This window comes from Zootermopsis nevadensis, unplaced genomic scaffold (genome assembly GCF_977971745.1).
Source record: "Zootermopsis nevadensis isolate Lab colony 2312 unplaced genomic scaffold, Znev_1.0 Znev_ptg000011l, whole genome shotgun sequence".
NCBI classification, from domain to species: domain Eukaryota; kingdom Metazoa; phylum Arthropoda; class Insecta; order Blattodea; family Termopsidae; genus Zootermopsis; species Zootermopsis nevadensis.
Window position 1 is genome coordinate 11,374,589 of NW_028259143.1, and position 21,286 is coordinate 11,395,874.

Sequence of the window (21,286 nt, forward strand, 5' to 3'; positions counted from 1 at the left end):
TGAGTGGGACTCAAACCCACGGTCGCAGCAGTCAGGCGCACGAGAATCATGCCTCATCATTATCACCATTTATTAATGTGGCAGCACATAATTATTTACAAAATTTTCACTGTCACTGTCTGAAATAAATGTCTTATTTTCAATTATTTGATTTTAAACTTTTATCTAGCTGATCTATTACTCATCATAGTGACTACTACATCATTTAACTCCTAAGTAACATATGGATTATTAATGTATCTTCTAGACAATCTGTCATTCAGTAGGCATATGAAAACAACCATCCTTAATTAAATGTTATTCTCTTTTGTAATGAGAAATTATCAGGCCAAGCCTATAATGAAATTTTTATTTTATTATTGTGGTGGGGCAATTCCATATCTCAGTGGAGCTGGGCATCTAATTGATTACAGATGTGACATATATTGTCTTGGTTCCATTCAGCTTTAAAAAACTAAAATACACATTTCACATGATACAGTATCTGATGGAAAGAGAGAAAATGACAGGTTAATTTTCTGTACTGTAATCAGTAATTATGAAAATGGAAGAGAAAGCTGTATGTCTCTTGGTGCTGAGTGGTTTAAGGATTTACAGATCCTTAGTTGAAGGATTTCAAATGATGGCAATGTTATTCACCAAAGCACTCTAAACTAACAGTGACACATGAAGATAATGTTGTATAGGTCTGTTAGAATATTTTGTGCATAGCAACTGACTATAATGCTATTATATATTAATGTATGATGACTAGTGTTTATAAATTCTATACACCTGAAACCCTTTTATTAACATACTTGAAACCATGCAGTTTGAGTATAATTATCATATTAATTCTCTGGATAGTATAAGAGCACCAATTTATGTAAAAATCATTGACATGAATTGATATATGATGATCTATTGTCATATAACTATTTCCATGCATGAATGTGTATGTGTGAAAATGTGAAATTATGCATACACACATGCACAAACATGAAATACATTTTTATGTTCTATTTCATAATTTATGAACATTACCTTTTTCATGTTTTTTTTAATTCCTTGTGTGTTTGTTGGAAGTGTTCATATTCTTTAAAGGAAAATGTATGTTACTAACATATATCTAGTCAGTATGAGCTGAAGCTTTCACGGCAACTAAGTATAATGAATTCTTCTCGGGCTACCAGCCATAAAAGCCGGTTTAATGGAGAAAACACCAACATTTCGAGAACCAACTGCAGTATCCTGAGGAGGAGGATGAAGATGGTGTTTTCTCCATTAAACCACCTTACATGGCTGGTTGCCCGAGAAGAATTTATTATATATCTAATTGGTATTTATATGGATAAAATTTTTGCTGTAAATAACATGACTTTATTTCTTTGTTCAGCAACCGCATTCAGTGCCTTGTGTTATGAATTCTATTCATTCGTTATTTATGCATCTATATATGGGTTCACCATTGGAGCTTATGTGGGGTTAACTTCAGTCATTCTGGTGGATCTTCTTGGACTTGATCGCCTCACCAACGCATTTGGATTGCTTCTGCTCTTTCAAGGAATTGCATCTTTTCTTGGTCCTCCTGTAGCAGGTATAGCCAATAGCGCACTCACAATAAAGTTGAGCACAGCTGTCACTTCCCAGCTCCTGGCAAGAAATGCATGACTGACAAGTGCTACAATTTCTTTCCAATATGAATCAAGTATCGCTCGATAAAAGTAATATAAACAACTTGCCTCAATGTGTGGCTGATGGTTGTGTAGTACAGGATTTTAAATCCCTATTTTCATATGATCCAGGTTAATGTGTAAAAAATAGCTTGCTGAAGAGGATTAAATACTCTGATTTTATTTGTAGTAGCCTTTATACTGTTGTTTTTGACTGTAAACATTTAAATATTAATTGAAAGTTGCAATGCATATTTAATGTTTTTATGTGCACATAAAGGTCTATAATGTGATAAAATACAGTTGTAAAAGTTAATGTTTTCCATAATTCTGACAACAAGACTCTGGTATGTTGTAGTGAATGTTTTGAATGGTCAGAAGTCACTTTTGATTTTGATTGTTTGAGAATGACTCAATTTTGTGAACTTAAAGCAACTTTTATATAAGAATTAAATATCCAAGTTTTATTAACAGTTCCAATAATTTTCATGACAAATTAATTTAATTTTTTGAAATATAATACATGCATCTCGGGAGAGTTGAATTTGTGTTTTCCCGTTATAGGCTGGCTTTATGATGCTCTCCAATCATATAACCCTGGATTTTATGTGGCTGGCATCACAATTGCTGCAAGTGGGATTATGCTCTTTTGCATTCCGTCATTACAGAGGTATGTGATGCAAAGGAGGAACAGCAAATCAAGCCAAAAATTAGCTGTCCACCAAAATGGAAGTATAGCACATTCAGCAGCATAACAGTTCAACTGGAACCCTTGTGCTGTATGAGTTCACTAAACATTGAGAAAGTTTTTCGAGGTGAAAGAAGAGTTTTAGTGAGGGGTAAATTTGGTGCAGATATAAATTCAGACAAAATAAAATTGCCATGGAAGTTGTTTAGAGATTATCTTGCAAGGAACATGTCAAAAAGCATGCAGACATTTTTAACTCCTGGTGCTAAATAAAGCAAATAGACTGCCTTTCGAAATAATAATTATTTTATTATTTTGTTTTGTACAATAGCATAAATATAGATTTTTGTTTTTTTGAGTACCAGAAATATCATGTGAAGTGCGTATAGGATAGTGTGTGTTCATGAGTTTTGTGATCAGGTATGTGTATTTTGTCTCCTGTGTCTGTGATGTTATCTACAGTTATTTCTTTAATATTTGCAAGGAGGGAATGGCTCAGTCATATAATTTTGGAAATATTAAATTTCAACTGTGCAACTAATTCATAATATTTTTTTATATATATATATTTGGATATGAAGGATGTCTGGGACATCAATATGACAATACATACTGAATGTACTTCTAATTGTTATTTTTAATTGTGCACTGTTATTCTTATTTACACAGTTCTTAGTAAATTAGTACTTCATTTTGGTTATATTTGAATGTGTCTGATTTCCTCCTTCATAAAATGGCAAGTCAATTTATAAATTGCAAACAGTGATGAAACTTGTTTTGAAGCTGTTGCATCTGTATTGAACACAAAGAAAAGCACTGTATAATATTACTTTTTATCATGTGTACTTTGCATGATGTGCTTAACCCGTTAACCTTTGACTTACGTTTCATTGTGGGAACATAAGTTAAGTTCTTGTTGGGAACGTAAACTCCGGCAACACTGGAAAGAGACTTGGCTACTTCTTTTACACTGATTGAGGACTGCATTCAATGAAAGAGCGTTGTCTAGGGTTTTGACAAAGGTCAGCTTGAGCTGTCAACCCTGAAACTGTAAACATAAACAGCGTACATTGTTTATGTCCAGTGGGTTTCGGCTTCATTTTCAGGCACCCCAGTTCAAAGCTCTTACATTCCTCGACAAGATTGGCGAATAAAAATACGTATGCACTAAAACAGAGGGAAACAAAATTTTGTCTGTGGCCAATAGTTCACAACCGTGGCTTCTACCAAGCCTTCAAAAAAAAGAAAGAAAAGTTACTAAAGCCAGAAGTTATTTTAGACACTGTCAGTGACGAATCAGAAGATGACGGCAATTAAACAGCGGACGGGGAAAAGGATTATAAAAGTGATGAATCAGATCAGTCGTTGCATAGACCACCAGGTTGACCAGCAAATGTTGCCAATAAAAGTCACTAGATGAAATAAGCACTGGCCTGTTTCATCTAATCGACTGCGATGTCACGTGTTCAGCTCGGTGAGAATCGAGAAGTCAGTGTGAAGTGTCAGCAATGGAAGGTGGGTTTACGTCTGGACAAAAACTGCTTTTGCGGATATCACACCAATACACAGTTATAAAAGTGTTTCAAGTGCAAAACCCTTCGCCAATGATGCCTCCAACCAAGATGTAAGTAAAAGAAACACGAAATTTAGAAACATAGATATTAATATGTATTTATGCAAGTAAGATATGACGGTTTTTCAAACGACTCTGCGTAATCTGTTATATTCGCATAAAAATGGCGTTTATTTCGTCACTTTATCATTCTTATTGTAGATAATATTAAAGTTTTTGGTAGAAGAATTTAAATGCACGCAAAAAGAAAAATTCCGTAGGGCTGCCACCACTATGCCACTTAAATTCCCGTCCGTTAAAGGTAAAGCCAAATGGTAACTATATGTACCAGTCAGTAATGCATTTTTTATTTATGTATTTTCTATGATTGTCACTGTAAACAGTGATTATTTCCATGAAGAGAGTTAAACAAGTTTAATGGATGGGTTGTGTGTTCTCTTTGCAGTACAGACTGAATTATTAAATGTTATTTAGATGAATGTTGGCTTTAAAGGGTTGAATGATTGCATATGTGATTGACTGTTCTTCTGTCTGCATGATATAACTGGACAGATATTGATGAAATCTGATATAAACGTTATGTCATGGAGGCCATGAAAAGTCATACCCATTCATTTTGTATAATCGATAAGAACAACAGAATGGATAGAATCTTATGGGGTGGTAGCGGTACTAGGACCACAAAAGAGGTTCCTGAAATCATTAAAATATGCTTATGAAAGTTTGCTTGGCACCTATGAACAAACAGATGTTAACATTTTTTTAATTTTTAGGATATTTTGATATTGCTGATGGGAACATTTGTTTTCTGGGAGAATATATGCAGCAACCAGCTTGAGGGGTTGGAGTACTGAGTAAAATTACTGAATTTCTGTTCATATTTTGTTGTTGAAGAGAAGATGTATATTGATATTAAAAATAATAATAAGATATCCATTAATTTGAGTGGGATTTGAACAGACAGTCCCACTGTCCAAGTGCATGAGGCTTATGCCTCAGACCATGTGGCCACTGCGACCAGCAAATGCCAGCATAATACCTTAAAATTAGGCCATATCCTTTCCAATTAATTACTCACTGTCATCCTCTCATCTGGGAGTTTAGATACTGAAAGTGTCATTAAATCAACTATAAATACATAAAAATAAGATACAGTGAAATGTATTTATAGAAGGATAGGTACAAAATAATATCACAGATTTTGTGACCTTAAATACAGATTCATATTGCATCTATGTTTTACTTGATTAGTGAATAACATTGCATAGCAGATAACTAAGTCATGAAATAAAATTTGGTAGCGTGCAGAGACTTTAGATCTCACTGAACTAGCTGTGGTGACTTTGACTATAACAAAATTAAATGTCACATACTAAACCTTGTGCATTAAAATAAAATGTATAAATAAACTAGTCAAGGGTATATCGAATTAAATGTCAAATGGAAACAAAGCTGTCGGGATTGTCACTAAATTTTCCAAAAGGACCATGCAGGACAATACAGACAACAGCTTCAAATTCTGTATGTTGTGTGTGTGTGTGTGCACGCGTGCGTGTGTATATCATATATATGTGTGTTTGTGTTTATAGAAGCATGACTGGAACTGTGTAACAGGACTTTTACAAAAAAAAGGTAGTTAAATATAAAGAAACAGGCCTGTTATTTTATTAAATATGAATATCTTGGATTTAATGATTCATTTTTACTTAATCTACTGAACTGCTGATTTTGTCCGCTCATACAGTCCATTTAACTGATTATATCCTGTAGCATCCTACTCCTTAAATATATACTATAATGATGACAATTATTTTTCATTAGTTCTTATTTTAATAGGCAGAGAAAAAACAATTTTCAGACATGTGTTTGGCAAAAATTTCAGCTCAGTTTTTGATGGAATCTATGGAACAAGCCTTGCTGATTGCTAAGTTCAGATTATGGGCTGCAAAGTGAAATTAAACTGAAAGTGGGTGCCATATCTCTCAAGGCAGTCTAAGTCTCCTCCAAACCTTGACCTGTAACATTTATTAATGGTTCAAATTATATGAAGTACTCCTTTTTTTCTTGAAAATGTACCAAATACTGGCACTAAATTGTTCCACTAAAAATGTGTCTGATGTTTCCTTAGCTAATAAGCATACAGAAGAATATCAGTATTTACCAAAACTGCAAGTTTATTTACGGCAATTGAATTATGCTACACTAGATACTACAGTATTTTTATTTTTAATTTTTGGTAACAGGGCATTTCTGGGTCCATTCTGTAAGTGTTTTGGTGAAATCTCTAATATGAAAACACAGCAGAGAATGGCAATTACCATCATTATCTTAAGGTTACTTCAGAACATTCCGAGATCCAATACCTCTCTGTTGCCAGAGGAGACACTGACCAAAAATCCCTTTTTCTAAACTAACGGAATATTTTCATTACTAAAAGCAGTGGGGAGGAGGAGAGTGGATACCTAATCCCCTCCATTATGACACTGCATGTGTAAACAAACCAATTTATAGTTTTATTACGTACTTTGTCATTGAGGAACTGCCAGAATCATATGAAAGAAAAATTTGATGGTGTTGCACAAAAAATTATTTGATTTTTACAATATTGTGATTTTTTAAGAATAATTTGCTTGTTATGCAAGCCATCCATCCATTGTTAGCCATCCACCAGTTAGTTTAAATTGTTATTTTAATTTTTCACCAAAATCATTGGAAGTAAATAATTATGATAGGAAAATAAAGTTTCCTGAACTGAAGTCCCTGAAAAGGATTATGATCTTCTATAGAAAGGAAAACTGAAATATTCTGATTTTTAGAATTGGGTAAGAATTAATTAGCTTAGGTAGTTGTAGTTAAGAATCCTAATTTCAACATTGCATATAATTCATTACAACCCTTCCCTCTGATTAAACAGACTTCATACAGAGACCAAACTTTCACAGATAAAGAAATTTTTGTAATTTTCGTAGATACATAACATTTGACATACAAAAGAAGAAATCGGGCAGTTCTTACGGATAAGGCCGATCTGTTAAAAGTGAATGAAAAATAACGAAAGTATTCCATAAGCCAGAATCAATTTTCGAATAAATAAATCTGCCATCAATTGAGTATCGTAAAATTGTCACACCGAAAAACACTACTTAATGGTTAGCAACTGGCTTTGTATTTGTGAGGTTCTCTAATCGAACCTTGGTCGAGAGACTTTTGGTGAATATTCTCAGTACCTGATGGCATATGTACTACCTAAATACAATTGGAGTTCTTATTGAGTAGCTGATAGTGACTGGCCAAGAAATGTCCTTTCTTCAGATATTTTATTACTCTATTTACAACTGCCCACCATTGATTCCTACCGTGAACAAGTTGAATCTGATCTACATACTATTTTATAAATTTTAATATTATCTTTTTATGTAGGTCTTTTAACTGTTCTACCCCCTTCAGGTCTTCTTGCTTTCAGTAATATAATACAGTTCGTTTTCATTGTGCAATATATTTAATGCCCCACTTTATGTAGTTTTTATATTTCTGTTCATAAATGAATACGAAGCACAATTCTATACACCGTGACACTTCGGCTCGGTATATTTAAAGTAGGCAAGAAGTGTGCGTGTTCTTATACCCCATTCACCTTGTAGTTCTTTTTAATAAACAAACTCTTAGCTTTTGTAGCAAAAGAAATGACAACTTATTTGAGCATCCGTATATTACCAGCACACAACGCGCTGAGATCTAGTTTCGCAGCTGAACAAAAACTGATTAGTATGGAAATTGGAACTTTAGAACAAGGCACAAAACTGACGCTGACTATTAAAACAAATCGTGTGGTAATAGTAAATGGTTGTTACCCGGTACAAGCTACATGGAGCAAGGCTGCATCAGCATAACAAATATTATTAAATATGCAATGGAAGTCATTTGCATAACATAATACAGAGTGTGTCGGAAATATGGGTCATAAATTCTAGGGCGGATTCTATAGAAAAAGAGATATAATTCTGCTTCTGTATATATCTTGAGACGAAAAAGTTGGGACCCACAGTGCTCAGGCACTTGATGAACGGGTCGTTCCCAGTATCCCAGTATATATCTTGAGGGTTTTTAAATTAACTCAATGAGACATTCATTAAATTAAAACAATAGCATTTAAATAATACGCCAGATACTCGCCGTTTGAATGTTATATTCTTAAAAACCACGATACGCGAAGTTCAGGAAGTTTGTGAAAAATAGGGTTAAAGGAACCAAACACACACGAAACATTATACTTAACATGTTTAATGATTAATAAACAGGAAATAAATATGTGTTGGTATAACATTCGGTTTTTCTGGCTAAAATGTGTCAGGCTGGTCTAACACGAAGACAACAGTCAGTTCTGAAAGTTGCAAAACGATCAATCGAAACACACTCCTCGTGGTACAGACAGGCGGGCAATTGTGGGCTGTTGTGTATTACCCCGTGCGTCTGCGCATGAGCGACCGCTAAGGAGCGAGGGACCTACGCCGCGATACACAAATATTATAACAATTTTTCCGCGAATAAAAAAAGCGATTTGCAAACCCACGAACGAGAAGGGTCTGCTGTATTCCTTGTAGGAAATGTTAAATGTCATTGCCATTCATTTTTACACACGCCTTTGCTTGTCTTGTGAGGGACTGACACGTGTGCTAGAGAATTGCTAGTCTTGTTGTACTTTAGAGCAGATTTATGTTTATTTACATCAAATCCAACGTCTTCTGTGTCCGCATGGAAGCAAAATCAGACCCATATTTATCTTCGCTACGAAATACGACGCATATTTATGACAACCCTAAAAATCTGTGCAGTAATAAGTGGTAGACTAATATAACAGTTTGATTTAAATCGTCTCCCTGGTACGGTTATTAAATATTAACTTAAATTAATCACATAAAACTGGTAGTTTCTGTTCTCATAAACTGTAGGTTATGAAGTTTCTTACACCTAAGTGATGAGCCAGGATTGTGATAATTTTGGTGATAAACGACTCAAATATCTATTTAAAACCCAGGGTTATGGCTCCAGATACGTAGGCTTATACCTAAGTCGGCTAGTGTAGTCACGGACCACAGAAAATACAGTAGGACATAACTAATTTCTACCACTGTGACAATAAGCATAAAGTAAGATTTTATTAAAGAGTGGGCGGAGTGAGCTAGCAGTTCACCTTTAGCTGCAGTAAAAACAAAGACGAAAGAATAAGAGGATAAAATGTAATATTTTTTGTACTTCATGTAGTCGATAGGTATCGAAACATTTATCACCTTGAATTATGGCAAACCGAACAACCGCTATCTCGAGAAAAATATTCGTATACTTTCTGTACATTCTTACATTATAGGAAGTACGGTGGAAGTATTGCTGATTATACTGGATACTGGGAACGACCCGTTCTTCAAGTGCCTGAGCACTGCGGGTCCCAACTTTTTGTGGGTTTATCTATAGACATTTGGTAGGACTCCTTGGACGAGGGATTGACCCGTCGCAAGGCAGACACAGGACAGCACAACACAGAAAAACGCGGACAAACATCCATGGCTTGAGTGGGATTCGAACCCACGGTCCCAGTGACTAAGCGGCACAAGGCCCACGCCTCAGACTGAGCGGCCACTGATTATACATGGGTTTAAAATACGTATCGTAACCTTTGGATGCAGAACTGTGTCTACATCCATACACCTTCTCCCAAGTAATAAATTCTACTTACAGAGAATAGGTTTCGTACATCCTAGTTATCAGCTTTCCACTGAATACGACTGCATAGAATTAAGAAAGAGATGGAAAAATGTGTTCGTAGGAGTACACATAAATTTCAAAGGCCCGTATTTGAGTAGGGACGTTCTATTATAAATGTAATTGATGCAGACGTAAAGTTAGTCGAGGGAAATAAATGCAATTCATAACTCTCATACTAACACTTTACATTACCAGTGAAAATATTTTTTTCAAAATATTCTCTTTGATGTCGCACTAAAAAATCTCATTCTGAGCTTACTATACAATTGAGGCTAAAATTAAAAAAAAAATTAAGCCATGGCTACTTCCTTAATTTAAAATTCTGTAAGTTCAGTCCCTTTGGCTCACACAGAGTGATATTATTGCAATTCGACAAATTCATAAGATGCGTCACTGAGATCATGTTAGACACAAAACACTATTTTAAACAAAGATTTATCAAAAATTGTCACACTAAGATTTGTTTTTTTACAAAACTTTTATTACAAAAATGGAGCTAGGTTGGTTTTACAATGTATGATATGACTGAGTGTAACAAATTCTTCTCGGGCTACCAGCCGTGTAAGGTGGCTTAATGAAGAAAACACCAACGTTTCAAAAACCATCTTCGTCCTCGTACGTCAGAATTTATTAGGTTTTACAATATTTACGTAATGCCAGATTTCAGGTTCCGACAGCGGTGAAGGTGTCAATGTTGGTCTTCTGGGTTTAACGTCGTGTGTCTTGTAGCTAAATACAAACGGACTGAATATGAAGCCAGTGTTTTTTTTCTCGAAACTTTGATATCAGCCTACAAGACCACATTGCGTTACAACCCAGAAGACCAAAATGGATAGCTAAGTAACTAACACTATGTTAATAGAACCTGAAAGTTCAACACTTAATAACAAATTTCTCCATTGGATATGATCCATAGTCAGTATCTGTAAATTTTTCATTGTAATCGACTGATCTTTCTCAGATCTGCTATAATGCTAACCCATATCTTTTCCTCTATATTACTAAGCCCCTTCCGCATGTAAGCAACACTGCTGAAAATACGTATATGTTACCAACAGTGTTATTAACAAACTCACGAGATTTGATGAAATATTATTAACAAAAATGTTTAGAAGAGTGTTATTAAAACAATTGTTTTATATCCTCAGTCAGTAAATATCAAGGGAAAGTTAGAAACTAATGTTTCAAACAGTGTTAAACCCCATCCACACATTGCTGGTAACAACGATTATGTCATCCATATCGGTTGACATTGTTAAAGAAGCTTTCAATTTCGGTCTAGAAGTTCATATTTGTAAGATGTATTCGAACAATTTTGAAATAAAATAATTGTAACAGAGTTTTAAAAAATGTTATTAATCGTGGACTGGGCTCAAGTGAACGTTTCTGACAAATTTCCCTAGAACATTCTGTGTATCTACCGCTCGTGGTCATACGACCAGCCTGTCTTTTAGCGTGGTTTGAAAGACTCGTCAGAGTTTAAAGCTCTTTCCGCCTGCATGAAATTATAATGTCCATACTCTGTGGATATTTCTGGTGACATAAATCTGTGCATATATCACAGTGATGTGCGTTGTCTATCGATGTAAACATAAAGTTGCAGTTGACGGAGTGACACAGTAATTTCGTGAAGTAAAGGCTCAGCCTAACAGTTCTTCTTTTCAGGTCATATTACAGTCCGGTTTTTGTACGCCTGCACCTAAATCCGATTCCACCTGTCTCTCTGATAGCCATACCGTAAACAGACGAATACTGTCCCGCATGTCTACTGTGTCAGAGTGTTGCCGAGTTGGTAAGGCGATCGATTCAATTTCATTCAGTACGAGTGTATGGAGGGCAATTCAGCTAATTACAGGAACCTGAACTCAGTTCTGCTTTGAACATGATTGTTCTAACAGGGCTTTTATAAAAAGCTAATAGTCGCTTAGGTAGTGAAGGAATTTCCCGGAGTCCTAACTTGGACCTTATTCTGAGTCACATGAAGACAGTCCACACCTTTACATCATATTTCTGTAAGATCCATATTAATATTATCATACCGTCTATGCCTAGGTCTCAGAAGTTGTTTTTCCTTTCATGTTTGGAGCTACGATTTTATACGAATTTGTCATTTCTTCCGAGAGTGCTATATACACCTCCCATTTCACCCTCAAATAAGATTAAACTTGAATCCTGAAGATAGAGCCTATATGTTCCTCCGAAAAGTGGATTTGTGGTTTAACCACTTACAGGACTATATCGCGCCGTAGAACAGAATATCACAATGAACATATTCACAAATGTTGTGTTTTAGAAGTTAATGATAGTACTCATTTGTTTGAATATTATCAGACTCTTGACAAATATAATGTGCACTGTATTAAATGGAATGTAAAAATATTTGTTTTATTATGCCCATGGAAATTTCTTAGTTTTTTAGTTACAAAATGAATAAATTTTAAACTTAAGTGAGGTCAATTAGTAGTACATAAATGATACAAGGACTTTTTGTGTTGTTTTACATTAATTCTCCACTGCACTATTAAACTATTCCTAGGTATCTCCACTCGAAGTTAGCCAATGCTGCTGAGTCTCCACTAGGATTAACCAAGTATCCTCTAAATCTCATTTACTCTCGTAAGCCTCTCCAATGAAATAACGCACCGTATTCAATTGTTTTAATTACGTAAGTGGATTACACCACACAGGCCAGAACTTAATCCTTCCTTATGACCGCTATACACAAGTTTTCACACACAATTTATTGGCGGTAGCTCAAAGCTATGTAGGGATTTTATGTGCTTAATTTCGCAGCGACTGACTAGAGCTTTGTCGATACAACATTCGATTTCTCATATATCGTTGGTTATATAATGATGTTTGGGGAAATCAAATGACCAATAATGCATAAGGAAGAGTAATTTAAGGCAGGGTGGTCCAACGTTTTTCCTCGCTCGGGCCAGAATAGTTTTCCTGTTGGACCCAATGGCCAAGAAGCCCCTACTGTCACTATTCTTGCATTGTCGTTATCTTTAATAATGTTTATTCAGAGATGACAAATTACCATTGCATATGATGAAATATAAATTTTATTTAAATGTATACAAACTACTACAGAGTTGTATATTATTTTAAATTTGCTTCTGCAACAGCTTGTTTCTCTCACAATTATCACCTGGAAAACTTACACAAATTATTTGAATTCCGCTACTTTAACAGTTTTTATCTGGTACAATAACAATTTGTACTAGTAAAACGTATATCTTATGCTTTTAAAGTCAATGACTTTAGTGAGATCACAACAGAATGCTCTTTTATCAGTAACAGAATATCAACTTTCTTGTCATTTATGATACATCATTATTAAATAACCGTGGAATATGCATAATTTTAAACGCACGCTCCATCTATTTCGATTGCAAACACAATATACTCCAGGTTCATTACCGTGTTCACAAGAACTTGTCCTGACCGCTGTTCTAAGCGAGATTAGTCCATTCTGCACCTTCCAGCACTATCTTATCGACTGCATTAAGGTGTAGGCTACACCTTTTACTTAAGATGGATCTGAGGTTTTTCTTCTGGGTTGTAGCGCCGTGTAGTCTGTTACACGGCGTTACGAACCAGAAGACAGCCATATTTTTACGTAAGATATTTTCTGATGTGGTGTTTATTTAACAAAATATAAATTAAAGTGTTTATGACTATGCGGTGCTATATACAGTGTGATTGCCTTCGCGGTGATGGAATTTTGTGCAATAATACATAATAATAAAAAAAGACTTTTTGATGAACAAAGTCATTACATACTTCAGTATTGACACTTAGTAAATTCGCGAATTTAGTATAGGTATTCAAAATGACCACTGTTAACTTTCGTGGCACAGTAGACAGCGGTGAGAAATTGACTTGACAAGCGGCCACCAAATTTGCTGCTGGGACAGCTGCACAATACCGTTCAAATTCTTTCCGAAGCTCCTGATCTGTTGTTGGCTTTGGGCTGGACGCCACGTCCATAAAGTAACCCCACAAGAAAAAATCAGTGAGTGGGGATGAATCTGGCAGTTGTGGGGGCTGATCAGCAGATCCTCTGCGTCGTATCCATCGGTCGGGAAGTGCTGTCAAGATAGGCCTTGACGTCACTATGGCAACATGGGGGGTGTCCGTCATGTTGATATCACATGTCCTCATCTCCATACAGCTGACGAACGGCGAGAAAAATGGAGTATTGAATGTGTATACATCGTTTTGGGACACCTTGCATAGTCTGTATCAAACCGATTGTCGTATAAGCAATTTTCAAAGAACGTATTTTTACAATTTTTTGTTTTCATTGCATTAAGCTTTCAGATCTTGTTTCGTATGTGGGAGTTATGTAAACACAGATTCATGTAACTGATTTAGAACTCTGCACTACAGGAAAGCGCCAGTAATTTAGTCAACTGTAAGGTAGCCTGGAATAGGCGTACAACATGAATTGCAATTTGTAAGTTTGCCGTGTTTAGAAATAATGAATTAGTACATGGCAATTTTAGTTTGGTGATAAACTTTAATTTAAAAATGCAGTATATTTACGAGAATATGCCATCATATGTAAAGGCGACATACACTCTGATGTATAAAAACGTTCCGCATTGCTTTCTGAGTGAGAGATACGTAAACTCCCGTTTCGGCGATGTTTGTAAGAGAATGCCTCATTTGTACACAACAATAAAAATAAGACGGAATCATTATAACTTCATTCAACAGAGTCCTTTTGAAAGGCGAATAATCGCTTAGTCGGTCGAGAAATATCCTACGTTTTATGTGAACAGTAGGTTCTTAACCGTGTTCACAAGAGCCCACCATTAGTGCTATTTATTAACGATAAGTACAAAACCCAATACACCACGTAATATGGCAAAGAATGTATTTGTAAATGTATGTAAACATACATGAGGTTTCTGCCATAATTCTTCCATCTTGCTGTGAATAACGGGGCCGAAAGTATTTATTGATTTTATTGTGCTGGTAGTTTTGCGAGTGCAATTTGCAAGAAGTCTTAACAGACACACTTCCTTACGCGGTTCGTCCCATCCACAAGTCTGTCATGCGATTCAACTACGAAAATCGATATTGTAAACACCAGATGAGCGATTTTCGTTAACATTATGCTACTGGAGAACCCATATCCATAATCTATCTTGGTACTTTTTACCAATATCTACATGGCGTCCTTGCGAACTAAGACGTTAGAACATAACTAGCACCTTTCAGCCCGGGGCTTAAATGTTGCATAGATTTAGATCTTTGGAAACTTTGGTGAATCTATTATTGAAGTAACTTATCGAGGAAAATGGAAAGTAATAGCTTCGCGAATGCACGAAATTAGATGATCAAGTGATGGATATTTTACTTTTCGCTTGTTAAATTAGTATCATGGCATTCTGTGAACACGCCTGTCATGATTATGAGTTATAATAGAACCTCCAAATATACATCTTAGAAATCCCAACTTACAGGTTGGTCAATGGTGTATAATTTATTTACCTATTGGTATTATTGTTATAAAGCACACTATATTCATACAATTTCCAAATGATTCATTATCATTTGTTTGCTTTCCATTATAGCCTCAATACCAGCCAGTGCGCATGACTGAATTTGGAGCTGTCATTCATGCATACCACACTGGTTTGAGAGAACATTTAACAACTTCGTTCCCCATAATGTTACCATTAAATTTTAAACACCTATTCACTTTCCAACAGCAGGTATCTTCGGCTGTACTTTATCCTACAGTATAAACTGTCAGGACATATACCCAAATTTAATGAGAATGTTGTCGGAAGGAAATCGAGAAGTTCAGGGTCGCTCACGAATCGAGTACTCGTTACTTTGAGATTTCGTCTCTTCATTTTAGTTACGTAATTAATAAAGTCCACTGACTTCACTTGTTATTCATGACAGTTAAATATTCAAATAAGTAGGAGAAAGTAAACTTGAAGTTTTAGTCTATTATAACGCGTTCTTTACCTGCTGTAAAGCCTTTGCAGTGGAAATTTAGCCATCCCCATAATAACACGTGTAAGAGAAGAAAGGTAGACCGTCGATACAGAGCCGCTCATAAATAATGTAGGTATAATATCCGTTGCGAGCTGCACAAGCGGACGTAAACACGCCTGTAAGTTATGCTTAAATTAGCTACCGAATTAACCAAGTTCGTGAGGAAAATTACTTCTTGATCAGCCAACAGTACTCTCAGGAAGCCATATTAATCGGATTTTGTGGAATAAGAATGTTTATTATAGTATTTACAAAAAACCTTGCTACGGTCCTTGTCCTAAGTCAGACCAATCTAATCCAGAACCTTCAAACCTTTTTCTCTCATATACATATTAATATTATCTTCCCATCGATTTATACTCCATGTAAAAATTATACTTTTGTGGAATTAGTGCCTGTTGTTTAACTCACTAGTTTTTTTGTCATTGGAGTTACATATAGCCTATTTAGAAATTGCATTATTAGGATCTGCAGGCGACCGCCACGTGCGACATGAAGAAAAGACAAAACCAGTTTAACTATATTATGTACGTTTGTGAAATTTGAAAGAATAATTATTTTTGGGCAAGAATAAATTAAGAAAATGCGCATAATATTTTAATATTTTGGTCCGTATTCCACTTTTCGTCTGAAACGCGTTTTATCTTGTTTGGTCACAATATATCTAAAAATTGTGGGCGGATATATCCAAGCATGTATGTCATGCAGCTAATATGGATTTGCATTTTCATGGACAGAATATGTGATGCAAATATTTGTATCCTCAAGCTGGAAAATAAGTATTATTATTTTATAACATGCATAAAGGCCTTGCTTGCATTATTCATCAGTTTATTACAGAATTTGTGATAGCCGTAAGAATGAAACTTTGATGCTAAACGTAGTTACACAGTGTCAATTTTGGCTTTGTGAATAATAAATCTTGTTTGACGAAAACCAAAATAAATAATTATGCAGAATATTGTATGACATTTAAACAAATGTTAAGACTGATGTTGTGTTCGGTTAATTACAACAATTCCGGAAAAATGTAGGATTCGATAACAGGAACAATTTCCGTGGAATTATCATATGTTTCTGTCTGCAATGCGAGCCTGTCCCAAGTATATCCTCTCAGCGTTGGTATTCATTTATTTTTATGTTCTACTTTGAACCAATCTAAATTTCACAAATTATAAATTTTTCAAGATTATCAAGGTGATTGGTACAAATGTGATGTTATTCAGAAACTGAAACCTTAATTCAGCTTAGATCACACGTTACATATCGCCATTTAATATACTGCCACATAGCATACACAATGAATTTCTTGATTCTACATCTTTCAATGTGATTTTGAAGATTAATTAAGTAGTGCAATTAACAGGGTATTCAGTATTATCAGTAACACTATGAAATAAAAATTTATGATCCTATATACACGATGTAAACAGCAGAGGTAATGCACGTGTACAAAGAGTTTCGTCGACCTTCTCAAGTGAAAATTAAAAAAAACAACAATATTCCTTATCAAAACAATTACAAAGCCAATTAGAAACTTGGAAATGTTAAATAAAATATATGAAATTTTATGTTGATTTATTATAACGCTATTAGGGTAGAATATCCGAGCATACCAATTGTTGTTTCAGACGACTTTATTTTATACCAGATTTAGGATTAAAATTATTGTGTTTTGATCAGTTGAACTTATTCATTTATTAAATCTGAAACAGAATGGTGATCATAAATACCTGTTACGAAAGGAAAATTATTCAGAAAATATAAATTTTACTGTCGTAATCCATGTCGGAAAATAATAAAAAAGCTTAATATTAACCATCTCGAACGCACGAAATGAGTAAGAACATCAGCTTTGTAGAATACTGTCTAGTTTCACCCAGTGAAATTGAGGACCATAAAGTTTCAGACACTATTTATTTAACCTTTTTTTTATATAAATACCATTTGCGTTTTTATGAGACTAAATTAAGCTTAAAATTTATTATAATTTATCTATTAATACTTAGTTTATAAGAATACAATTTAACCTACCTGCCATAAATTATATTTACATTTTAATTTGTGTTGTAATGTGTTTAAATATTTTGTGTACCCGTCTGTTTTCTAAGAACCTAAAGATTAAAAAATACAAAATAATAATTTTACCTGTTGTTTCGTACGGGTGCAAAACATGGTATTTCACTCTGAGGGAGGAACACAGATTGCAGGTGTTTGATAATAGGGTGTTGGGGAGAATATTTGGACCTAGGAGAGAGGACGATGGGGTCTGGAGAAAACTGCATAATGATGAGCTTAAAAATCTGCACTCCTCCCCCAATATTGTCAGGGTGATTAAGTCGAGAAGAATGAGATGGGCGGGGCATGTAGCGCGTATGGGTGGGTTAAGAGGTGTGCACCGGATATTGTTTGGGAAGCCTAAGGGGTAGAACCACTGGGGAGACCTAGACGTAGATGAGAGGATAATGTCAGGCGGGATGTATGGGAGATAGGAGTTGAAGGAGACTGGATTGTATTGGTCCAGGACAGTGACAGGTTGAGGGCTGTGAATAATTCGGTGATGAACTTTCGGGTTCCATAAGCCATATAGTTAGTTAGTTAGTTAGTTAGTTATGTGTTTAAACCTCAAAATAAAGTTATTTTGGTTGAAGGAAACAATAGAAATTTACCACGATCACAATATTATATTAGAACCTTGTTATGGATATATGACATCATAGGAGAGAATAGGACTGCATGCTGGCTCAGGATAAGACCAGTGGCTCGCTCTTCTAAACACAATAATGAACCTTCGGATACCATAAATTTTTTGAAAATTCTTCAGTGGCTGAATGAGTGTTGGCTTCTCAGGAAGGACTCAGCTCCATGGAGGAAGTGAATTATGGATATATGACCAGTTTATTTACTTTGTGACTTTTCCCTATAAATAAAACACTGATTTAACTTTGGATCATCGCCCAGAAGTTATGATTAAATATTATAACAAGAACTCCTAACCTATCACAGATGACTGAATGCTTCTGAACCAGACTCAATATCGTGTGTCAAAATGCAGTATAATTAACATTCAAGCGCATCATCATTATCTATGGCTCTACAGCCCGGTGTGGGTCTTGCTCGCCTCTTTAGGAGGTTTCATGATCTATCTATACATTTGGTAGGACTCCTTGTACGAGTGATCAACTCGTCTCAAGGTGTCTACCTTTAGATAAGACAGTGCAACACAGGAAGACGCGGACAAACATCCACGCCTTGCGTGGGGTTCGATCCCACGGTCCCAGCGTCCACAGCATACCAGACAATTTTAAAATAAATTCCAAAATTTATACAATTATAGTACCATTCGTCGAAATCAGATATATATATATATATATATATATATATATATATATATATATATATATACATATACACATCTTCCTCTTTTATCTTTCTTAGCACAAGTCCGGGCGTGAATGTCATGTAATAGTAGTTTTAATCAACTGATTTAGGTAGAAACTCTAGCTGTTATCAGTAATTGCAAATCTAGTAATTGCAGACAGCACTTTGCAGCGATGAATTCAGTAATTAAAACAGATGATCATATAGTCAGGTTAATGAAAAATTCAATATCATTGTTAACAGGCACTCATCAGCTGTATTCTGTCATTTATCAAACTTACTGCATTTCAAGAAAGCTCCAGTTAATAATGTAAAATAATATAATCTGTTTCACTGCTTGTATTTCTACATGCGAATCAATTTTAATTGAAATTCTGAACGCTGAATGGAACCGAATAAAAAATATGGCAGTAACCTGAGTGCACTTCAATACAAGCAAGCGAGTTAAAAATATGTTCCGCTTATAACATAATTTATTGCATACGAGTAAAAAAACATTCGTTGTAATAAATACAAATCTGAAACTGATTGGCTCTTTACTTTCAGAGAAAAATTCTCCCACTTCTAAACGTATTTCACGTATGCTACGACATTTTAACGCTTACTTGAATGTATCTTATCAATTAGTGTTGGAAAGTAATTTTCATTCTTCACTACTGACTAAAGGAATACATAAAGAAGGAAAATGGCTTATGATTGAAAATAAAATGAAGAAGAGCTGTAGTTCGTGTATAGTGGAATTGTGAATTTTAAGCGCCTATCCGTTTGTCAGCACGTCATAGATCCTGAGAATATGGATGAATTTTAGTATTCATGCCTGCAAACGCTATGGGAATATACGACATTTTACTTTAGCTTGTTGTTTCAAATATGAATTAAGTTGTATAAGAAACTCATGCTGTACTGACTGTTCTCTACTGATTGAAATGCCTCGTAATAGATAAATTGGCATAGAAAATTAAAAATACATTTCTTCGAGATCTGAAAATTTGATGTAGGTCGTTTTTCGACATGGATCAGGATGATAAACGTTTTCAGTCCCGTAAAAGACGGGAGATCTTTTGACTATCTTAAGGTTATTTGTTGGTTTCTCAAGGAGCCGCCTGAATTAATTTTGGCTTTGTTATTCCCTCCTGCGTTGCATAGTCCCACAAGGATCCTGACCATAAAAAATTTAAAAAATATTTCTTTTGCGATACTTTCATATGGATGGGAAATCGGATATGGTTTTAACTTGTAGACGTACGGCAAAATACAAAATATCTTGCGAAATAGAAGCTTAGTTTAAAAACGGTGGATTCAAACATTATTTTTAACATAAATATATTTTGCATCGTGTTATGAAAGCTTAGGGTGGGACGTAGGCCTACTTATTTACATACGTGTAGGCTGATTATATTAATAATATAAAGTAGACGCCCGATAAGAACGTATAAACATTTGATACCAAGATATCTTTCCTGCTAAGAAAAAATTATGCTGATTGGAATAAACGTATCATGTATTGGAACTGAAAATTTTTAGTGAATCAAATAATGGTTTTTTGTTGTTCTCAGGTGTTCATATCATAAATTAATAGTATCACAGTCTTAATAAATCGTCAGTTAAGGTGATCTATTATAAAAATTCGTGATTTGTCGTCTATCAAAAAATGACGTCATCAAACAATGTTACGTTATATTTGTTTACTCGGCATTGTTGTACCAACACAACAATGCCGAGTAAACAAATGACTTTAGTAAGACACTAAACTAACCCCCCCCGTTTAGTGTCTTACTCAAGATTTTAAAACGCAACCAACCCCCCTTCGGGGGGGTTGGTCAAGTGTTTTAACCCCCCATTCGGGGGGGGGGGTTGGTTTAGTTTCTTACTCAAGATTTTAACGTTAATGAAACTGTTTTTTGAATGTTTGTGAGGATAGAAGGTGGGTGGAATATCCTACCCACTCAGCTGCTCTCACCCAGTATTTCTGCCTTTCACCGCCAATCCTACAGAATTCAGTGGTCATCAATAAACCTCGCGATGGAAATGAGTAATGTAAAACACTTGATGCAATCACTTAAAATTGCTGGCAGATATGCAGTAAAATTATGAAATTCATAATTGCTTCACTTTCGAAAGAGACAGTTTGGATGGTGAAGGTTATCTACATTTTGAAGTATAAATAAAATTGCGGTCATAAATCGGAGAACCACAGCTTAAGTACCA

At 35.1% G+C, this 21,286-nt stretch overlaps 2 protein-coding genes across 8 annotated transcripts in view; both read left to right on the plus strand.

Moving 5' to 3' along the window:
* Window positions 1–5,605, plus strand: part of Mct1 (Monocarboxylate transporter 1) — a 54,964-nt gene extending 49,359 nt beyond the window's left edge. For all 5 annotated transcript variants that reach the window (XM_087347283.1, XM_022076596.2, XM_022076594.2 and 2 more), the window contains 2 exons: window positions 1,376–1,576; window positions 2,217–5,605. In XM_087347283.1, the coding sequence (XP_087203409.1) occupies window positions 1,376–1,576; window positions 2,217–2,407 (392 nt within the window). In that variant the 3' untranslated portion in view covers window positions 2,408–5,605. The remainder of the gene's footprint in view (window positions 1–1,375; window positions 1,577–2,216) is intronic.
* LOC110835896 (neuropeptide Y receptor type 1) overlaps window positions 3,840–21,286 on the plus strand; it is a 266,220-nt gene continuing 248,773 nt past the window's right edge. For 2 of the 3 annotated variants that reach the window (XM_087347284.1, XM_087347285.1), the window contains exon 1: window positions 3,840–3,964. Coding sequence is in view for 1 of the 3 variants with exons in the window: in XM_022076597.2 (XP_021932289.1) it covers window positions 3,849–3,964 (116 nt within the window). In the remaining 2 variants the exon portion in view is untranslated. The remainder of the gene's footprint in view (window positions 3,965–21,286) is intronic. The other variant, XM_022076597.2, reaches the window with a different exon arrangement.